General features: G+C 52.4%; 1 protein-coding gene across 1 annotated transcript in view; it reads right to left on the bottom strand.

The window, feature by feature from the left end:
- LRIG1 (leucine rich repeats and immunoglobulin like domains 1) overlaps window positions 1–21,906 on the bottom strand; it is an 87,578-nt gene extending 65,672 nt beyond the window's left edge. Inside the window, exon 1 of the mRNA XM_080606404.1 lies at window positions 21,314–21,906. Within this exon, the coding sequence (XP_080462530.1) occupies window positions 21,314–21,891 (578 nt within the window). The 5' untranslated portion in view covers window positions 21,892–21,906. The remainder of the gene's footprint in view (window positions 1–21,313) is intronic.
- Between the last annotated feature and the right edge of the window lie 832 nt (window positions 21,907–22,738).

Below are 22,738 nucleotides of genomic sequence, written 5' to 3'. Positions count from 1 at the left end.
GAAGGCACCACAGCTAATTCAGGGTGGGCAGACATTACTGAGGTTGAACCAAGGACCAAACTTGCTCTTCCATAGATTTTTATCTTCTCCACGTTGTAGAAGGCTAGCGGGATGAGAAGGGGAACATTTCCTTAGCCTTCTGCTACAGGAAGCAGTTAAGGACCCAATCTCTTGGGAAACCGCTGGATTCCGAAGGTATTTGGATAAGCTTATTTCATCTTCTTTTAACTATTATTCCTGGAATCACGCTGCTCTACTTGGCATTTAAGACCAGATGTCTTGCTGTATTTCTGCCCACCAGAAGGTGCTTACATGCCAGCGGAGGCTCCAGTTGGCCTCCGCCACAGGGAACCCCTTCATCTGGAGGAGTATCTGGAGGAAGGCTTCATCCGACAACTTCTGCAGGACGGTGGTAAAAGAACGCCAGGTCCTTCCCTCCTGCTTCAAGGCTGCCCCACTCAGGCATAACCCAAAGTCGGTGCCAGCTCAAAGCTGCCCGACGGCCTCTCAGAATAAGAAATAAGCCCAGTAAGAACAGAGCTCCGCCTGGGTGGCCGCCTGGCTGCGGTGCAGACAGAAAAGCTAACACTCCAATTAGGCCAAGCGCAGAAATGCCCTTTTTGCTCTTCCGAGTGGTCCTCGGGAGCCGGGCGCCGTGCCAGGGCGCTCGCCATTCACCGCTCACGCTGCGCCTCTCACGAGGCACGCTGGCTCCGCATTGGCACCTTGCACTCCAAAAAACAATTCTTTTTTTTTTTAAAAAAATGAAGGCAGACAGTGCTCTCAAGGCTTGTTATCATGTGGGGAGGGCCACAGGTGTGCTCACGGCTTGGAGAACTCAAACCTTGCCCTTGTGAGAGCAGGCAGATTAACCTCTGAAGGGTAAGGAGGAGGAATGACACCGCTTCCTAAGGGTCTGAAAATCCGTGGGGTTTGTGGAAAACCTCGCTCTGAGCACACAGGATAGAAAAGAGTTGAGTTTTGCACACAGAGGAGATGAAATCCCAAGATGTCACATGATGGAGGACCCAAGGCACCTCACCAGGGGTTCTCAGGAGAGGTAATGAAAGTGACAAGTCCAACAAGACCCAAGGGCAAGAGCGCATCACATGGCTGAAAACCGCATGAGAAACACCTATGCGATTCACTACCACAGCTGCGAAGCCACAGACCTACCAGCATTACAAAAAGTACAGGTTTGTATCGTTGTCAGCCCCTCCCAGCGCCCAGGACTGGATTCACAGGAGGAAGAGGGCAACAAACGGCCCCCACCAAAGCAGCCAAGGGGAGACGCTTCTCCTGGGGGCAGCTCACAGCCCGACTATCTGCTGCAGTCCTTCCCGAACCAGGCACTGCCCGCAGCAGGATCTGAGCTCTCCAGCCCCCGACCAGCGTGGGAGCCCGCTCCGACATGTAATCGGAATTCCGAGCCTGGCTCTGCTACAGCAACGCCACATTAACAAATGCATTTTCCTCAATTTGTCACAGCAAGCGAGGTATGAAATAAAAACCTTTCAGAATCTCCCAAACACACGGGCTCCCCCCACTCCCAAGCCTTTTGCAAACCAATGAAAATCGCGTAAAAATAAACTGTAGTGCATTTTATAGGGGAAAATAACTCTGCTGCAACTGGAAACATATAATCTAGCTTTTCTCTAACAAAACCTACAGGAAATGGCTCTGCAAAAGTTAACTAAGTGATACTGAACTTTCTCCAGAGTGTCGTATAGGAAATAACACCGCAGCAATGACTGCCCGATTTAACCTTTTGTCCAGACTACGCTACAAAGCCGTAGCATGGAGGTATCTGGCTGATGTTAACAATCCTCTGGTGTATTCTGCAGGAGGACTGCAGCAGAGAAAGCAGGTTATCTCACACGTGCTCAGCAAAACACCCCCGCCAGCACAATGCCCAGGCAGCCGACTGGTGATGGAAGACTGAATTTTACGATTTTCCCCTTCTGTGGCTGGCAGTCAGCATTTATTGGTATTTATTTTATTTTTGTAAAGATGTGAAGAGTAACGGCTGTCTGCAAAGAGCAGGGCAGATGAATGCACCCTGGGCAGGGCAGACACACCAAGGGACCCCATCCCTCCAGCATCTCAGGGCCAGCCCAGCCATTTGTTAGGGCCCTCAGCAGCAGCACCTCTGGTTGAGATCCCCCCCCCCCCCCAGCACCACGTTTCTCCATCCCACCCCTGCTTTCTCCATCCCACCCCCACGGTCCCAGGAGGGACTGCTCCACACTGCAGTAAGTGCTGCGGAGATCTTTCACTCGCCGGGCATCTCAGGAGCAGCACATCTGCCAAGAAATCTGGTGTCAATATTTGCCTGGAGCTCTGCAATCACGATTACAACAGCTGAGCCAGGCTGCCCTCCATCCTTTCTCCCCCACTGCCCTCACTCTCCCGTTTGGAGAACGCATTGCTGCACAGACCTGGAATGAGCCAACTTTTCAGCCTTCTTTTCATTTCTTTTAGCAGAAAAGAGGAGCTACAGCATAACACGTGCACTTCGCCTGCTGAATCCCCAGCATCTGACTCAGTCATCACTCCACATGAAATATGTTGTCTGGGGAAGAAAAAGGCAAGGAAAAGACACCAAAGCGTTTCCACATTCCCACAAAGCTTGGGTTTCTGTGCAACTGCTAGCCTAAGTGTTTAACCAGGATGGAGCTCCCCGGGAGCCACGGGACACACTCACTGCCTGCCCAGGTTAGCCAGTGGGAAAACACTTTGTTTTCTTCAGCAGGCTTGACACAGCCACCAAAGTTGCTCCAAAAATGAAAAAACACACAGGGGCACGAGCCAAAAAAATAATCTAGAGCAGCAACGTAACCCTCGGTTCAGGAGGCTCGCACTAAAACACTCGGCACTGATTTTAATACACCAAATTGCCCGCTGGGAGGGAAGCCAACGCTCAGCGAGAGCGCAGCCGGCCTCAGCCCTGGGCTCGCCGGTGGTTTTTTTGCAGCCCCACGCTTACGTGGAGTCACGTGAAGACGATTACATAAACTGTACCTTTTCCATGAACACCTTCTCTGGGATAAAGGTTCTCATTTTGCTCCGCATAAAACCACTCTCCACATGCTTATAAGCTTTAATTGCTAGGGGAGCACATAAAAAGCGTCCAAATAAGTCTATTTAATGGTTACACATTAACTGTCCTACACCTCCGGGCTTCTGTTATCCATATATTTGCAAGATCAATAAACTCCTTATGAGTAAACTTAAGGAAAGAGTTGCTGCTGAAAAATGTTCCATTCCTATTTACTAATAACTTTATTAAATTCATTAGAAACTCCTACCTATACCTGAAGCTCCCTGCTCGTGGAAAAGCAGGCTGTTTCTCAGCACAAAGAAAAAGAGAAGTGTGTTTCCCCCTCACTCAGACTTGGACACGTGCCCACAAGGTAACGCAAGAGCAGTGCAATTCCAGGCTGGGAAGGACTTGGCTAAAGCAAAGCGTGTGCGTGAGCCTGCAGAGGCAGAGCCCCTCCGAACCCAGGGAGAAAAGCCTCCAGCGAACACCGGGAGCCTGGATAGCCAGAAACAAAGAAGCTGTCTGCGTGAGGACGGATGCGTTAGCAGAAGGTTTTAGGGAGCCGCATCCAAAACGCTTATCGGCAATTAAAGCAAAGGTACCGTTCCCAGTGAACCCACACCTCTGGCCTCCACGCACCCATGGGGCTCCGTCGGGCTGATTTGGGGAGGTAGTTGCAGCCCATGGGTGCCACAGCAGGGCAGGGAACAGCATCCACGCTGCAGGGACAGCTCCATCAGCTGCCTGAGTGGCACTGCAAGGTACAGGGATGCTCCAAGCACCTCTGCAGAAAGGTAGAAAGGGTTTTTATTTACTGTCCTGTGCCTAAGGGCCATCAGCAGCCTGGTGCTGCCACACTGCTTTATTTCGATGGCTACAGCTCACTAAACACCTGCTGAATTTTACCAGGGGCATTTAGAGATGCCCAAAGATGCAGCAGCGGAACAGCAGAGAGAAGGGGGAGAGGGCAAGCGAGACTGAGCCAGGCAGCCTGAGAGTGATTAAGTGTTGATCAAATCCAACTATTTCATAAAGCTTCTGGTATGCCCGACCAGCTTCAACAGTCTCCACACTTTGCTGTGAAATCCCTGTGATATTTATGAGAAGTCTGCGAACGGCTCCTTTATCGCCTTTTTTACTCCCCTTTAATAAAGGAAGTGCAAAGCCTGAAACAGCTGTGATGCCCAAGTGCCGTCAGACCCAGCGTGTTTCCAAGCCATGCACACAGCATCTCCCGGCATCTCCTGACCCCTATCCTCCTGGGCACAGGTAACGCTCTGCCCTCTCCCTGATCCCATCCCTTTTGCCCCCCCGTTGCTGTACAAAGCCACGCCGGGCACGGCAACGTGCATCCCCCTCAGCCCAGAGAGATCCCCCCCAAGCAGCTGGGGGTGGCAACAGGGAATTTCAGGGGGCAGAGTGATGCCCAAACCCCACAACAGCAGAGGAAGACCACATAGGGTTCCCCACCAGCCCCTGCCCATTAAAAAAAATAATCCCTATTGTTAGAGTGCAAGCACTGCCTGTATTTCACACCAAATAATATGGAGAGGACGTTATAAAGATGGAATCGCTTACAGTTGGGTGGGAGGAGGATTATAGAGGCTATTGCAATTAAAAACAAACTAGACAAACAAATAAGCCCCACTTCCCTCCCCCTGGCCGCCGCTGCCTGCTCTGCACATGTTATCTGCAAACCGCGGGCAAAGCAATTCCCCACTCCGTGCTATTTCACAATCTGCTCGCTCTGAACCTTACGCTACGTAAGGAATTAAACAAACATTTCCTCCTTTTCCTTCTTCGGGTGGTTTCCCCCCCCCGCTCCCTTTCCAAGGCTGGGATCCAAAGTCCAGCCCTGCCCGGGGCCAAGGCGTGAGCAGCAGCTGGGGCTCCCCAGCCCCAAAAAACCTCCCCAAAAAGAGGAGAGTGATGGGGCTGGGCACCATTTGCACAGCAGCTCGTGATCACCTGGGTCGATTCCTCCGGCAAACAGGCAGCCCAGAGCCCTCCCAAAATACACCAAGGACAGCCAGGGGGGAAGGAGGGCAATACTAAAAACACGATGCAGAGATAACAGGCACACTTTGCAGAAGTCAATTAAAAAGGCGGTCAGCCCTAAAGACAGAAATCTTCAGGAAAGCAGACTTCGCCCGCTCCTTCCACGCACGTTACTTGCTGTTACACGCAGCTGCAGCAGCAAAGTCTCGTGAATAAAAGCCTTTGCCTTAATCTGCTCTTATTTGCTACAGGTTTACATTACAAATTTGGGTTTTATCTGCCTTGGAGAACACTGCGAGGGGAAGTAGAGCACAAGATGAACCACGGCGCCAAACGCTGGAGACCTAAGAGCCAGGTTGTTTGAATTTTTTGTGGCTGCTGCTATTTAGTGGCAATGCCTAGTTACAGCTTGGGATAAAGGAAGCTTTTGTTAACTACCTGCTCTCTCCCTCCCTCTGCACCTTCCCTCAGGGTTTTGAGATCACATTAAAAAAAACACATCCCAAGCTCCTCAAGAGATTTTTCAGCAAAGCCAAGGCTGACAAGACTTGACATTCCTGAAATGTTTAAATGGGAGGAGAGGGAGAAACAACAACATTTTTTCAAACCCACTTTATACATCAGACACAAGCAAAAACTGGCCCGGGTCCAATTATAAAAAAATATATTTGCGAGATCATCTTAAATACTTTAAATGTTCTGGATTGAAAAAAAAAAGAAATCCCTCGCTGCAGAGCAGATACAAACCCCCGCGCCAAATGCTGCGCATTCCTGGGGGGAGCTGCGGAGCAGAGGCATAATCGAGCCCATTGACAGGCACCAGCCCCGAGCCCCATGGCCGGCCCGGGCCACCCATCACACGGGACATGTCCTAAATACAGCCTGCACATCCCAGGAAAGCTCCACAGGGACCAGCTGTCCCTTCCAAAAACACAGGGATCCTGGAAAATCTTGGCTGGGGGACTCCGGAGTACACTTGGGATTAAAGATCTTTGCTGACTATGGGGCAAGGAGTCAAGAAATCCAATTTCAGCTAAATACCAGGAAGGGCACACCGCTATCAGTAGCGGTTTCATTAATTGATTCACACACTGGTTCATTTGGGATATTATTTCAGGCTGGAATCTCACTTGCCCGATGCTTCTGGAAAAAGCTGGGTGAGGAGCAGGGTCCCACCAGAGCATTACAGCCTGTAACAAAACCCACTGAAGGCGATGTGGGAAGCAACTGCACGTGCTCCAAAAGCTCCCACCACCCCACACGTTGGGAGCAAACACCCTAAAAAGCCACGTGAGGGTGGGCAGCGTTTCCAGGGGGTGCAGAACACGTTACGGGGAACAGACGGGCACTGATGTCCGGTTATTCATCCTTGGTTTGCATTCGTCATTGGTTTGCTAGGGCAGAAATTGAGGCATCAAAGAGGGCCGCAGCGTTCCACTTGTGCAATAAACTCCTTTCACCAACATCACTTCACACTTTCCAGAGTGCAAAGTTCGCGCTGATATTGTTGGCTTTCTCACTTGCTGCTTTTTGGCACTGGCCCGCCTGCCTGGCTGTTGATTAATACACGATCAGGACATTAGAGGCCTTGTTCCACAGCCCTCGCTGGCTGCAAGTCATCTTCCAGCAAGTGCTGTCCTGGGGGGGGGGGACAGGCAAAGGTACCTGCAGGAGCACCAATGTGTTTAGGTGCTCCTACAGAATACTTAAAATCAGAAGAAAACAAGTCTTATATTTCTACCAGTGGGTTTTACAGAGCAAGGGATCATCACTATCAATGCGAATATACTCGATATTTTTATCTTTCCTGTGAGGAAAGGAAAGGCTGGCACTGCTCAGCCCGGAGGAGGCTCAGGGGAGCTCGTTCTCTGTAAACACCTGAGGGAAGGTACAAAGAGGACAGAGCCAGGCTCTCGTCAGCGGTGCCCAGTGCCAGGATAAGAGGCAGAGGGCACAAACCGAACACAGGAGGCTCCATCTGAACACCAGGAAGCACTTGTGTGCTGGGCGAGTGACGGAGCTGGCACAGGTTGCCCAGAGGCTGTGGAGGCCCCTCCATGGAGACCTTCAACAGCCACTTGGACGAGGGCCTGGCACCCTGCTGGAGCTAGGGTTGGCCAGATGGCCTCCAGAGACCCCTTCCAACCTCAGCCATGCTGCGAACCCATTATTTTTGCACAACCTAACAGCATCACAAGTCACAGCTACACAGCAAAGGCTGCCTAAGTGCACCAAGAATGAGAAAGCTGCTATCATTTTTGGTCAAATGCCTGCTGGCTGGGGTTGCTAGTCACCAAAACAAGTTAGCCATCAAATCCTGTCTTGTGCATTCCCTGGGAAGCTAAACACAGGGCATTACTTCAATATAAAATTCTAACTACATGCTTGAAAGAGAGACTACAAACACTTTAATTGTAAAGAGTATCAAAAACACTCTAGTTGTTTCAGGCCCTTTCATGCCACATTAGTAAGTTTGTCCTTTTATTTATTTATTTTTAAAGATTTGCTTATGATGGAGATGAGCCCAACTAGAAAACCAAAAAAAAAAATCAAGAATCCTTGAACTCTGAAGCAAGTTTTATCTGAGTCTGGGCCTGCATCTGCACTGAATGCAGCCCAGCCAAACAACATTTTTCCATCCCTGTTTATCACTATCACCTCATGCTCCCTCCCACCAGCACAAGGTCATATCAAAATCTCTACCAATATCCCCTGGTTCCTTAAATTGTTGAGGATCTGGATTTCCATCAGTGGGATTACACGAGATCAGCCAAATGTGCACATGCTACAGAGAGAAAGGACAACACGTCTCTTTAAAACCCGAGAGTATTTTTCATTTATAAATAGTTTACATTTTTGGATCCAGTGGCGGACAACCCGCTCGGTCTGTACGGAAACCAAAGAAATATCATGTGTGAGCACTAACCACAGCGTAACAGAGATAATAAACAACAGACAGGCAGCCATATGCAAGGAGGCTGGTGCTTGCGGTAGGGGAAGCAAAGAAAAGGAAAAAATTCAGCAAGCATCACGCAGCTGAATGTTGGATTTCAGACAGACTGGCAGAAGTTTGTGGTCCCGTTCCTCCAAGTTAGACTACAGGAGTCACCCACACAAGGAAGCACGCTGAACCCTGCCTTGCTTCCCTACTCTCAGTTTTAGCACCTCTCAGGCTTCAGCAGACTGTCTCCTCTGTGCTACGGAGAGTCACTACCAGGTACCTGCAGCACAGAGGGACACAACAAGTCCATGTGGTCACACAAAGCATATGGTGGCCCCCAAAGCTATACCATGGGCTAACCTGCACAAAAGGTCAAGTTCTGGTCCAAGCCAGACCTAGTGTACTCTCCTCAATTATAAATGAGAGGACTATAAGCAACAGGAACCCAAAACACATTGTGTCTGGCAGCCACAGAGCCCACGGGACTGTGTTAGGAAGCAGCTCAAGCACAAGAAGGCTGCATGCACGTGGAAGCTGCTGCAAGCAAAGCACCTGAACCTGCTGGGCCCCTTGGAAGCCTCCGGCCTCATGGGCTTTGCCAAGAGTGCTAAGCAAGCCTCCTGCCGCAACTTCTGCCTTCACACCAAATAAACCTGAAACGGATGCAGACATCTATCTTGTCCATGCTTTTACAAATGTTTTAGATAATGTCAAACAATATCCCATATCCCACATCCCACAACAAAGACAAGTCCTTAAAGCAAGCAGGACAACTCTTTGCTTGCCAAGCACAGGAACCTGGACCTGGGGCATCTCTACTGAAATTAGGTAGGAAGAAAAATTCTTTAAGATATATACTTTCCAGATTTTGCAAACATTTACCACATGCAAGAGACTTCACGGACCACTCGCTCCATGACAAGTGTGCAGACACCAAACCCAGAAGAGTCTCAGCACCCATCTCCCTCTTGAGATGAAGGCTACGGCCAGATACGCTTGGCCGAACAAAGGTTTGTTTTCAATTATATTTCAGATTCTTCTAACAATAACTGTGTGGCGTCTGGCACCAACACATCTGAGCCTTTGAAGTGATTCTCAGCTTCAACAGGAACATGGGGGAGGGCAAAAAGGGAATCAATCAGCAATTTTGGCTCCAGTCAAGCCTCCTTGCTGAGGAGAAAGCCTTAATTCCACAATCCCTGAGCACACCAGCTAGCAAAACAAAACAAAAGCCACACATTCAAGCAAAAAAAAGCAATAGATCTGCACCAGGGTTGCTGCTTTAACCTTTGGAAATAGGCTGTGAAGTAGGTGGGGCAGCAGTGCCGGACACCACAGCCTCCTGTCTCCCAACACCTGCACTGCCCGCAGTGCCAAACCCATCTCACCATCATCCTCACACCTGTAATGACACACTCGTGGGAAGAGACATCTAATATTTAAACCCCAGCACTATCAAAAGCTCTGTTAAATAAGCAAAGAGGAAGGCAGAGAGCAGAACAGTGTTGTGTTCCCCATTCAAATCCCAATTAAATTCCAATTGCCATTTTAAAAAATGTCTTTTGCTGAAAACAGCGTTTTCCACAGTGATACACAAAGTACGGCTTGGTGCGATTTACTTTGCTTCATCACAGAAATGAAGAAGTCTTGTCAGGAGCCAAGAGATGTTCAAACGCTCCTTGAACAGCATTTAAAAACAAAAGAGCAACTCTCCCTGCTCCATCATTTGCATTTCTAGGCAAAAATAAAGCTTTTTCCTACTGAGCTCTTCTGCAGAAGCTCACCATGAAGGTATGTTTGGAGCATGCATGATGGCCTGGACCACACAGAACAGCAACACTGGTGTTGCAGGGTTTAGGCTACGTGGTGCTTGTGGCCACAAACCCAAATCTCTTCTCAGTGTGCTTGGGAGAACATCCCCACGGGATCCAAGCAGGGCTCACAGAGCGCAGGTACACAGCTACTTCCCTTTCACCTAAGTCCATCTTCAGAGATCTAAACCCCTTTTCAGAGCTCACCTTAAATGACATCGGCAAGACCACACGGGAAATCAGTGCAAAGGCAGGGCAAACCTCACTTTTAAAATGCATATCTTCTTTATCTGTTCGGTTCAAATGAGCACAGTGTGGTTTAACAGCAACAAGGTGGCAGAGCGGAACAGCTCCCAAGGATGGTGGTTTTGATTGGAATGATGTTCATTTAAGAAAAGGGATAAAAATGCCTTATTCGTTTTCCCCAAGCCGCGTCCAAGTCCTACCAAGTCTTTTTGTTAGGTCAGGCAGTTTCTGGAAGCATCTTCTGGCTCAAAACATTCCCAGAATTTCAAGAATCTGCTCCACAAATCTTGAGGCTGTTTTGTTCAGGAATGCTGACATGTGGGCAAAGGGAAACCAAACCGTTCCCTTCAACGCTGCAGAAAACTTTAAAGTCTGCCCAAGATGAAAAATGCAAGAGTCAAAACTTTGAAGGAAGTGTGGGTTTTCTGCTCAAAGGCAGCTGCATTTCAAATATCGCCCAGAACATGATCTTCCAACAAGGGAGCGTGGCCGTGCCAGGACAGCTTGTGTGCCTAGCAAGGCTGGTGGCCTCCATGCGCTCCCCTCAAAGCGGGGCCGGAGCTAGAAATGAATAAATAAAACAGACTTCCAGATCAAGTTTTCTTGGCCTTCACAAAGCAGATGATCGCGCTGTGAAAAGCTCTTGGCAGAGCTTCTTCTCCCCAGACAGGATCCACCCACTTCCCAACGCCTCGCCGTCTACAGACACCAAAGGGCAGGCGTGCACTTGGTCTTCTGCTCGCACAGACAACGCTCCCGGGTCGATAACCAAGGAGGGGACTTGCACGTAGTTGTGAGGGTAACAGCACTATCTGATTGCTCCCATTCTCGCCCCAAAGTCACACCGACTGCAAGTAGGTGATTCAGCTGCCTCCCTCGCTGAGACGTCCTCTAGAAATACCCATTGCATCCCACAAAAAGCAAGAAAACTAAACCTCTACCTTACACCTGAAGGCCAATATTTATGGGCTTACACTAGGTGAGATAAATCTTTCAATTCTTTAATTTCTTTTTTTTTTTTAATTTTGGGCCATTTTCAGGCTGTGTCCATGCTCCCAGACCTGCGCAGGAATCCTGCAGATCTCCCCTCCAACCCAAGCAGGACCCCAAGAAGGAACAGCTTCACACCTCCACAGCCAGCACAGCCTGGTCGCTCCAGGACCCTTCAAACAGGAGGGGAAGGAGCTCTGCATTTCAAAGCCAAAAGGCGCCCTGCGCAGGAAAGCTGTCAGAAGGAATATCAGCTGTGACAGACAAACCTTCCCAAAAAGGCACATTTTCAACCCAGTCCCGCAAGGGCTGTTTATTGTCCATCACAGAGCCGCATCAGGAAAACAGCTTCCAGGGGTTAAGAATTTTTTCTCCTGCTGGCCACAAGCAGCAAGGTCACCCCGCAGCAGCGAGCCCGAGTGCTGGGCAGGCTGGGGACGTGATGGGCAGAAGGGAGATGCAAGGAGGGATGCATCCTGCCCCTGCGAGGCAGACAGTTTTATAGCCAGGGGTCGGGATTACTCAGGAAACCAGAGAGGAAGTAATTGGAAATTGTTGGACAGGGGAACTTCCACATTTTGTCTCCAAATGTGCAGGCCTGTAGCCTGTGATGAATTCCTCTTATTTCAGCCGTGCCTCTCACAAACAAAGCTAGAGCTTTGTGGTTTAATTAGCACGCAGCCCCAGAAGTGTTCCACTCTTGTTTCCTCCCTGCCCAGAAAGGTGGATTTTTGTTGTTTTGACTTTCAAAAAAGTCATAACAAGCCTGAATGGCTTTGTCATGCACAGCCTGTTCCTGAGCAAGCCTCACGCTGGCGTTCGGACTTGCAGATGGGGAGCTCCAAACCCTTGCCTGGGAGCTGGCCGGAGAGCTCGCAGCTGGAGGATGAGGCAAGGGCAGCAAATGGCAGCAAGGGAGCCAGGCTGGGAGCAGAGCAGCAGCTAACTGGGAGCACTGGGGCTGCAGGAGGGGACCGTCACCTGGAGACGGCAGCAGGACAAGCAGGGGAGGCGTTGGGGAAAAAGCCTGCACAGTCCACACGAAAAAGATATCCTGGCAGCCAGAGCAAGCCCTGGGGACACGCAGATGATGAACACAGGATCCTGCCGTCCCTGCCAGCTGAAAGGACAGCTCGTCAGGCTCTTGTGGAGCAGACCACAAAGTGATAGCACTTGAGACACAAGTGCTGGAGACTGGGAGCAAGCTACACTATAGTAAACAGCTCCGGCTGCTATCCGGCATCGCCTGGGGACGCTGCACAGCCACGTGGCCCTGCCGTCTCCTTACAAACACTGGGGAGCCCCCAGAGCAGGACACAGCCCCCAGCACCCACCCCTGCCTGCAGCGATGCTGCCAGGCGAGGGGGGACGCGCAGGCGCCCGGGGCCATCCCATCCATCTGCAGCCGATTGCTCAACACCCATCGGGCCGGGAGGCACAAAAGCCTCTCCTTCCTGGAAGCTCTGCTCCGAGATGGGAGCAGCGAGTCGCCAAAAACCATTCCCAGCTGCGGCCGCCACAAGGGCTCGCTGCTTTGGCTGAAACGCTTCCTACCACGGCCCCCAGCGCTGCTGTGTGCGGAGAAGTGGCCACGCTGGTCCCTGGTGAGGCCAGGATGCAGGAGATGCCACCACTGGTACCTGCCTCAAAGCCAGCAGAAGACCAGGGAGAAGTGAAGCCAGCTGTTGTTTGAAGCACACAGTACAAGCCAAATACGTTCTGTCAAATGCATACAGCTTTCTGTCCAAGGAGATTAACTCAACGACCAGCACACGTCTCCACCAGTAAGTTCGGGAAAAAAAAAATAAAATCAGAGCTCCTGGAAGGGGATCAATTCACCAAGAAATCAAAAGCCAAGCCACTTCCCTGGGGAGCTAGGCTCAGCCCCACAGAGATAAATTCAGACAGACACATTCACCAAGAGTCCCGGAGCTGAAGCGGGGCAAGCACATGTCCCTGCAGAGCGGAGATAAAGCCAGGCAGCTTCTTGCTCGAGAGGCAACAAACCAAGCGACACCACTTGAGATGACAGCACTAAAACCAGGGTGAAGCCTCAGCTCCACAGTTCTCCTCCCAGAGCAGGACCGGCATCTCTCCCATTCATGCAGAGAGTTGAACCCGCCCAGGCACAGCTTTGTCATCTTCATTAGGCTATTTTCTAGCTGTCTGTAACAAGGAATATAAAGAGGTCATTCACCTGCTCTTGTGAACAGTCATCCAAATACCAAGTTCACTTATCAGCTTTTGGGTGGCAATCTGCTCGATCACAAAGGCTGGAAAGTGGGAAGCAGGACACAGAAAGGGTTTATAACCATGTGAAGCAAAAACAGCACGGAACTCACAAACCAAATCAGAGAGGTCTAAACATGCACGTTATTTACTGGCTTAATGCAGCACTTATGTGCCATACTCCAGAAATAATCCAGCGACATTCGAAAGCCAAGAATTCTTACACAGACTTGTTTGGTTTAAGAAGGAAAAAGAGGAACAGAGTTGTTTATAGACCAACATAGATAGGAACAGCACAAGAACATGCTTAGCAAAAGAAGACTGGAAAGTACTATGACATTTCAAAGTGAAACATCATATGGTTTGTTTAAATCTCCTAAAACGGGACAGGTCTCCCTGTTTTGCCAAAACAAATGAAGCACAAGTGTTGCTCTGACTCTGCCCCCTGGCTCAGGAGGAGACAAAGGTTTATTGTGAGTTGCACAGATAAACAGAGCATGCCGATGCTGCCCTGGCTCTCCAGCAAGGCCAGAGGGAGGCAAGCGGAGGCTGGCTCCCCTGAGCCAGCAGCACTGTGTCCCCACACTGCCCCTGCCCACGCCATCACCAAGCAGGAGCTTGGAGGTAAGCAGGGAGCCACCAGGTGCCACCCAGACCCTTAGGAGAGGCCAAATCTCCCTCTGCAGGCAATGTGGTGCTCAGTGCTGCCATGGGCATGTGTGTCCCCACCAGCACCCACACATCTTCCTGACCAAGCCCAAAGCAGCCACCTTGTGCTGAGTAAGGCGCAAATGAGGGTCACTGCTCCAGAGGATTTTAATTCTTTAAGACCTGTGCTAAAGGAAGGTGGCTGGTGCTCTTTCACAGCTCTTGAACCCACAGCCTGGCCAAGCATTACTTAAAATAAGTTGCTGAAAACAAAGCAGAGCTGCTCAGGGCTGCTTGAGGCACTGGCGGAGGCACAGCCAGCTTTCCCCATCTTCCCCCAGCTCACACACACAAAGAGGAGGAAGGAGAGGCAGCAATGTTTGGACAACTGGAACATATTTAGGGGTGATTTTTCACAGGGCCTCCAGCCAGGCAGTTTCCTCTGATAGCCATTTTATTACCCGCAACACACTTCACAGACCAGCAGCTCTCATATCCACAGGGTCAGCTGTCCCAACACCACTGGGGACATCGCCCATCACTGCTACAGCAAGTTCTGCTGAGGGGGCACCCACAGCACCTCCAGGAAGCAGCTTTAAATGCTATCTCCATCTGAACACCTTCCTCTAGCCCTGGGCACATCCCATTCAACCCAGCACTCCTTCAGCCCTGTGCTGCCGCAGATGCTTGCCCATGCTGGGGAGCAAGCAGCATTAGCTGTGTGTTCCCACCCACTGCCCAAGTACCAGCCCACTGGCCAGCCATCACTTTTTAGGACTGTATTCTACACTAGATATAATGTGGAAAACCTGTGTTTACATTGGCACATGGCAGGCTAAAACAGACCAAGCGCAGTTACAGAACTCCCAGCCTGCACAAAGCATGTCCCCAGCTTGCAGGGTGGCATTTTGCGAGAGGCTGGTTAGCAGATGGCATTGATGGCCAGCTCCAGGGCAGCGAGCATGGCTGGATCCGTATCCGTATGCCAGGAGAAGCAACGCAGCCCCAACTTCATGTTTTATGTCTCATTTCCTTCGTGCACCTGAGGGCTTGTTCTGCCTCTCTGCAGTGAGCAAGGAACTGCCAGCTGGAGGTGGTGGTCTAGGGAGCCGCGTCATATTTCAAGGTTTCACAGCCAAATTTCCACTGAACTCAAGGTATGTGTTCCCTAATCTGAAAGGATTCATCTAAAAATAGGCACCTTCACTCCAAGTGAAGCACTCTGTGCGCTGCCTGCCCGAGGGGGTAGGGTTTAAGAAAAATGCATTTCAGACCATACCTCTGCAGATTTCCAACTTTAATGCAATTGCCCAATAAGGCTCCAAAAAAGACGATGATGAACTCTGCAAACAAACCATCTCATTACAAACATCAGTATCACAGCTACCATGACACATCCTCTCACACACAAAACTTTTGCTCCAGAACTGAGCTTTAGCCAGCTAATGCATTTTTAAATGCAACTTATGCAAGACACTGGAATACGTGTCTGTGTATTTTAAGTCCACAGCTCTGTGTAAAGCTGTTCAATACATAAAGGACCTCCAAAATACTTCTCCCGCTGAAGTTCACGCAGCACTGCAACAAGGTACAAAGCTGCCACAGCACCGGTGCAAGCAATACGCACGCTGCCTGCGTGTCCAAGGCAGGTGCCATGAACAAAAACCAGGCAGGTGGCCTCCTGTCCTCCAGGTCCTACTCAAACTGAAAATGCAACCAACAGAACCGGAGCAGACTCCTGGACTTCGACACGATGCCATATCGGCTCTTGAGAGGTGCCCCCCAAAAAAGGGGGGCCTGCTTCTAGACTCCCCCAAAATTAGACAGCTGCATCTGGGTAGACAGTGTGCTGAAGAGCTAATGAGGGAGTGCAACACATTACACATATCGTGGTCCTGTGCTGAAGCTGGAAGAGGCTGGGGTTGAAGGACTTGAACTGCAGCGCAGCGTTTGGTTAACCATTAATGGATGACTCAGCTACAACAATAAAACACGTTTCGCGTTCTGCGCTAGCACAACAGCACCCTGGCCCTTGCCTCGGGCCCCTGTGCACGGTAAGGAAGAAAAAACACTTGGTAGCACATCACTTAATAGCTGAACACACCAGGAAGTGCGAAAAAGGGCTTCACAGCCCTTCCCATCTTCCCTCGGCTTCCCTCACGTGCCACACTGAGCTCGCAGCAGCACTCTCCGGTGCTCCTCACCAGTCTCGGTGTGCTCTGAGCCACCTTTATATGAAGCCTTATACGAAGTCACCCACGCTCTGAGCGAGGTGCTAAGTTCACGCTGGCTGCTGGGCCCACAGCCCGGATCTCACGCGGGCTGTGCCTTCCCGGCAGCGCCAGGCGAGGTTATCTCTGCCCCGACATCGGCAGGATGAACGGAGCCGCGGTGATTAGGTTAGCAGCACAAAGTGATTGTGTTAAAGGCTGATGAGCTGAGCTAACTCAATCCAAGGTGTCTCACAAGGCAGCCAGCAAGATCAATGCAAAGCCCCGCGGGCCTAACTGCGAGTTTCTGGGTGCGGTTGACACACAGAGTCAGGGACGAACACCGGGTTTTAACACGGCTGGTGACAGAAATGAGAGCCACCAGGCAGCTCTGCCACCACTCGGCCTTCAAGGCAAAACCCCGACCCCTCCTCAAGGGTTGGGGGCAGCCAGAAGCCAAGTGTGGGCACGGCCTGGGCCTGGTGGCACTGCAGGACCGCCAGGAGCTGCACTTCGCCACAGGAGGCTCAGAGCACCCACAGTGGCTGCCACCCACGGGAATGCCATGCCAGCAGGCCCAAAACACGAAGGGAAAGCCAAAAAGCACTGGGGGAAGCAGCCAGCCTCACAACTCCCTGCTGCATCCCTCACCCTCCAGGCAGGATCTCCTCCAAGGCCCAGACACCCCCAAGCCCCTCATCTACAGGGCAGTTTGCACAGGCGAAGACAAAATATTGAGCTGCAACTATAACATTATGATGGTTGTTTTTCCTAAAGAACAATTGCTGGTGTGTTTGTTTTTTCGGATGCCTACTGAGATGCTCCTTTCCCTGCCCTGGGAATTCTCCCTCCGCGGCTCCTCCTCCCCCAGCTCCCAGACCATCCATTCTCATTTTCAGGCTGCACCCATTGTAAATAGCACTGAATATTAACACAGCCCATTGAGCGCTTGCTCCTTTTGTATGGGACCCCTGCGTTTCAAATTGCAGTCGCTGTGGAGAGGAAAAGCCTCAAAGTGATTAAATGCCATGAAGTTTCTCAAAAGAAGCGAGGACTAGGCAGGGGAGGCTGCAGGGGTCCTAGAGCCCTTCACGTGAGGCCAGGGACTCCCGTAACAGCCAGAAAGGCTTCTAAGCGGTGATATTTTGCATCTTATGAATCTCACATGCGCATCTAATCCTAGTCTGGTCGGGATCACTCCTGCCCTAGCCGTGGCTCAGTCAGGGATTAAGATGAGAAGATCAGACAGCGGTCGGGAAGGGCCTGCTGCTGACTGCTGTTCTCCAGCAAGAGCCAATAAATATCACGGCATGCCGAGGGTGGTCAGTGAATCCACAGACACATGTTCACAGGCAGGGCGGATTTATTTGCAAGCGTGTGCATTTATTCGTGCCTGCGGAGGCATCGCTCTGCGAGGAGAGGCTCCTCCATCACCCCAGCCAAGCGGCCGCCCCAGCCCGGGGGTTCAGCCCCAACCACCTCCCCGGAGCAGCCCCCAACTGCATGGCCAGGCACAGCGAGAAAGATTACTTAACGAAGATTAAGTAATCTTTGTTCCATTATTTCTGCAGGGTTGGAAGCAGGACATGCAGGGAAGTGACTGAACCATGCCACCCGCAGGATCTATCCCCCCAGAGCCTCCTCTGCTAGCTCTCCTTGTGTCTGCAGAGGGGCAGGGGTTACTCAGGGGGCTACAAGTGACCCGCGGCAATCTCCAGAGAGCACCATGCACACAGGCAGCAGCAGAGCGAGTTTCCTACAGATTGCCACCATATCCAAAGAAGCTACCTAAAACGTAGGAGAGCGCAGCAACAACATCTGGCACGCGAAAGCCCTCACTCAGCAAGAAATGTAAGTTCATAGGTGATTTTGAGCACAAACATCCTGGTCTCATTGCCTGTAAAAATCTCTCCATGCATGTACTTGAGTACAGCAGGGCTCCGTCCCAGGCTCCCAGATTGAATGCACTTTCAGGGCCTGTGGCCAGGCATCCGCAGGACTTCCAGGAGCACCCAGCTCTCCAGAGAGCAGCAGCACCAGGCAAAACAGAAAACACCCTTGCAGCAAGTGCCTCAGGGCAACGTATCCATATATCCAAACCCATCTCCCTGGGAAGACAGACAGAGCAGCACATCACCCAAATCCCCCAGGGAACCTGCAGAGACCCTGCTGTGCTCAATGCCCCGCACCTGCGCCCACCCAAGGGCAGGAAGCTCCATGCAGAGCTCCCCCCTCATCTCCACCACCAACTGGGAGATGCTAGAGGACTTGATCCTTTCTATTGTTTTGCAAACATAACATTCATAGTCCTTCTGGGCTGCTGTGCTCTACCTCTAAGCATGGATAAATTCTTCCCTTGTGTAACTTTAAATCAAGAGTAGCTGCACTCACATGCATGAGAGCTGCTCTAGAGGGGGCCAAGAGCAGAACTGGAGGTGTCTGAGAAACACCAGCTCTGGCACAGCATCTAGCACAACAGGGGGAAACCCATACATCCTCCGGACACATGCGCCCAGTATCCCGAGCACTTCATCCAGTTGTCTGGGTCACAACACCACAAACTTGCTTAGAAGATAAACAAGCTTTCATTCCTTCAGACCACACCAGCAACAAGTGAGCTATCACGCTGCACTTCCACAGCCACAAGCTTTCTCACCATAAGAAGCTATACCCAAAAAGCAAGTGCTGTATCACTAAGAAGTAGAAAAGTCCATCCTCTCACCACTCCTGAAAAATTAAGATAGCACAGGAAGACAGGAACAGCAGATGCTGGTGATGTGCCACGGCACCAACAGCGCTGGAGCCCTGCACCAGGCTTTTCAGAGCATGAAGCGTTTTGTACTTAAGCTTGGCCCTAAAACTTGCACTGCAGATAACGCTCTACTGTAAATCAAGCCTTCAGGCCGAGTTTGACACAAAGCACCTCCAGAGAGAGGCTCCGGGAGGAAAACGCAGCAGCTGCCGGGTACAGTCCGTCAGGCAGCTTCCTCCGCAGCCAGGGGCTTTTTGCTCTGTGCTGCAGCTCTTAGGAGGGCTGCGCGGGTCCTGCATAGTGACACGTCCTGCGCACTGCTAGAGCTGGCTGTGCTCAGAAGCGCACGGCATGTCACCCACCGCCTGCTTCTTTTTCTTTTAAGAACCCCCATCTGTGCCACGCTGCGCTAACCGTGAGCGACTGCAGCGCGCTACCCTTGCTGCACATCACTTATGCCCTCTGAAAGCCGGAGAGAAAAATTACAACTCCCAGCCCTGCTGCCAACAAAGAAATAACAATAGTTTCAAAAGATCCCACTGCTTTTCTTCAGCGCTGATAGTCCTGTTGACAAAATACACAGCGATTAAGTCGGTTCACAACGCTCCCCAGCGCGCAGAGCCACATCTCCAGCAGCCCAAACAAAAGCTTTACCTCAAACACACTGAGATCCGACCCGAGCACTGCGGCACCAATTAGGAAAAAAAATAACTACTAAGGAGGGATTTTCAAAAGCACTCTAATGAAGCCAAAGCACAGCCAGCACAAGCCACTGCACACGGGATTTCTCGGCCTCCTACGAGCGATCCCATCTGTGGAACGGGTGCCTGGGCTGGGGGACCCCAGACCCCAATAATCAGCCCCTGCCACTGCTCTGCTAAACGCATCAGTGACCCCCTGCATTAGAAGTTAGCAGTTATGAGCCTAGCAATCACAGAAAGCAATAGAAACAATATTACTCTAAAAACCAGAAGTATGTATAACAGCTTAAATGGCTGCTTTTTATATCGGCTTGGGAAACGGAAAAATGCTCCAAGTTCTGAATTGTCAGATACGAAAGCCATCACAAGCTTCCTCTTTAGCTAATTCTTTGGTTAGTTTAGAATTTACGAAATGACAAACTGTATTTTGTCTAAGTGGCTAAAAGACCAACAGCCCACAGGCTGTGGATTTATTTGTGCAATTATTTCACCAATAAAGTTTAAACTGAACTCTGAACATTCAAAAACCCGTTCCACATGAATAAGACACTCCTGGGCATTAGCACTCCTGAAAAACACAACAATAAATTTGTTCAAACTGGGCTCTTAATGCGTTGCTCCGCAGGAACAAAGACGGACTGTCCTATTTTAAAAGGAGCAGGGGGATTCTGGAATTATGCTGAAAAGATTAAGACTTCGCAGGAAGGCTGAGCGAAGGAGCCGTACTGTGCAGGAGCACCCAGCAACAGGTGAACGTGGCGAGGCAGGCTTTTAATAGGACGGGCCACAGGCTCCTCTCGGTGCGACAGCGGGTAATTTCATGTAAAACAAGGCATTTCTGCGGCCAGCAGCGAGTAACGCCAGGAGAACCTGACAGCCCCCTAATAACTCTTCTTAATAAGAAGTTGGATGATCTCCAGCAAGACTTCGGTGACCGCCTTCTCCTGGCAGAGTTACGGGGTATCTATTACAGCTGCGAGCTTTATAGATTCAATAATCTATAAATCTGCTCAAACGGCCGAAAGGCGCAGCAAGCCCAAGAGCCGAGGCGCTCGTTCCTCCTCCTTTTTGGATCCTGGTTTCCAGAGGCTAGGCTAATGGTCGGGGGCACTTATTTTTCTAAGCCTAGGAGCGCACACGGGCTCTCTGCTCAGATACACGGCAGCTGTCAGCCGGACTGAGCTATCCGAGCCCGATTTGTCACCCTCGGCACCTCGGCTGCCCGCAGGATGGTGCGGCGGCACAGCCACGGCTTTTAGGGACAGGAGTCCTGCTGTCCTGTGCTCGGGGCTACACTCTCCAAATCACCGCTTTAGGGGGGAAAAAGGAGCCGTGGCACACGCCCAACCACCAGAAACCTAACTACACGCTGAGCAGCCCCCCCAGGACTCCGATAAACGAAGGGGAAGCGAGGGGCGGCGGGCAGGACGGCAGCCGGCCCCCCGCAGCTCGGGGCCCCCCGCGTGCCCCCGGCCCGGCACCGTGCGCCCCGCGGGGGCCGGTTTTGGGGCAGAAAAGGCCGAAAGCGGCGGCGGGGCCGGGCGGCGATGCCCAAATAAGGCCTCGGAGCCGCCGCTCGGCCCGGACCCGGCCCGGGACCCACCGGGGGGCGGCAGCGGAGCGGCCCCAGCCGCAGCACGCAGAAAGGGCTCGGCTTCTAAAACCCAAGTTCTTAGTTTTTTTGTTTTTTTTTTAACCCCCCAACCACAGACACCCCCTCCCCACCTCCCCCCCCGGTACTCACACGTGCCGCGGCCAGCGGGGCAGGTCCCGGGGCACCTCGGGCAGCGCCAGCCCGCCGCAGCCCAGCAGCTCCGCGCCGCAGGAGCAGCCCCCGGGGCACTCGGCGGCGGGCTCGGCCGAGCCCAGCACCGCCACCAGCAGCACCGGCAGCAGCGCCGCCGACCCTCCGCCGCCCGGTAACGGCCCCGCCATTTTGTATCCGGCACCGCCGAGCGTCCGGAGCGGCAGCGGAGCGGGGGCAGCCCGGGAGCGGAGCGAGCGGAACTGCTCAGCGCCGCCTCGCCGCCTGCAGCATCGCCAAAGTCTCACGGCACCGGCATCCGCGGCCCCGCCGCAAACGCTTCCTCGGCCCGCTGCTGCCGCCCGCTCCGCGCCGCCGCTGGAGCTCCCCCCGCGGCCGGTGGGATTCCGCCGGGACTCCGAAGCGCCGCCGCCGGGACTCGAACCCGCGCCCTCCCGGCCCCGCCGCTCCCTCCTGCGCTCGCCGCGGCCCCACGTTGGCCGCACCGCAACATGTAGCCGCGCCGCCCCCCGCCTGCCCGCCCATTGGATGCCGCCCGGGCCCGCGCGCTCCGCCATTGGTGCCCGGTCGCCCCCCCGCGCCGGTCCGTCTGTGTCAATCAAAGCCGCTAAGGCCCGCCCCCCTTTGCCACTCCAGGTGTGAGCCCCCCCTCCCCGCCGTGCCGCTCTTAAAGGGGCCGCGCCCGCTGCACGCCCCCCCAAAAAAACAGCGGTTTTGGGTGTCCCTCCGTGGGCTGCCTCACTCGAAGGCTCTCCCCGGCCCTGCTATCACTTTCCCCGAGTTACTCGAACGTGCGTGGCACGGCTGCGCTCACCATACACACGTGTCCTGCACCAATTGTCCTATTTGCCAATGTTTCACCCCAAACCTAAGCAGCTCCCCAACTTCCCCTCTATTTTGGAAAGACCCCATGTTTTGCCATCCTATTGTGCTGCCCACATCCATGAAGCCACCCTGGTCCCGTGGGCAGGCAATGCCCGGGGTGGGGAGTGGGCACAGAGGGGTGCAAGGGGGCTGTGGGTTCCCGTGAGAGCACCCAGCCCCGAACCAGCCACATTATGGCTCGTTAGGTAGCCACAGCAAGATCACGTTGGGCAAAACCCACACTAAGGCATCAACACACACGTAGAGGCTGCTCCCAGGCCTAGCAGAGAGCACCCAAGTGCCCTTGGCCAAGCGTGGATGCGGCCCATGCAGCATTCAGGGGAGGAAGCCCCCGGCGTGCCCCATGCCCCACAGCGCCTTCACACATGTGTGCCTGCGGTCGCCGGGCAGTGCCCCATGGGAGGCAGCAGGCCAAAGGCTTCAAGGCTGAAGAAATGGAACAGCTACACCAGGACAGAGGCACGAGGCTGAATTTGCCAGTGAGCCCAGCCAAAGGCTTCAGAGCCGAGGGGGTTTGGC

Source organism: Anser brachyrhynchus, assembly GCF_964034855.1.
Source record: "Anser brachyrhynchus genome assembly, chromosome: 10".
NCBI lineage: Eukaryota > Metazoa > Chordata > Aves > Anseriformes > Anatidae > Anser > Anser brachyrhynchus.
Note: the sequence above shows the minus strand (reverse complement) of the source record. Positions and strands in the feature narration are given on the sequence as shown.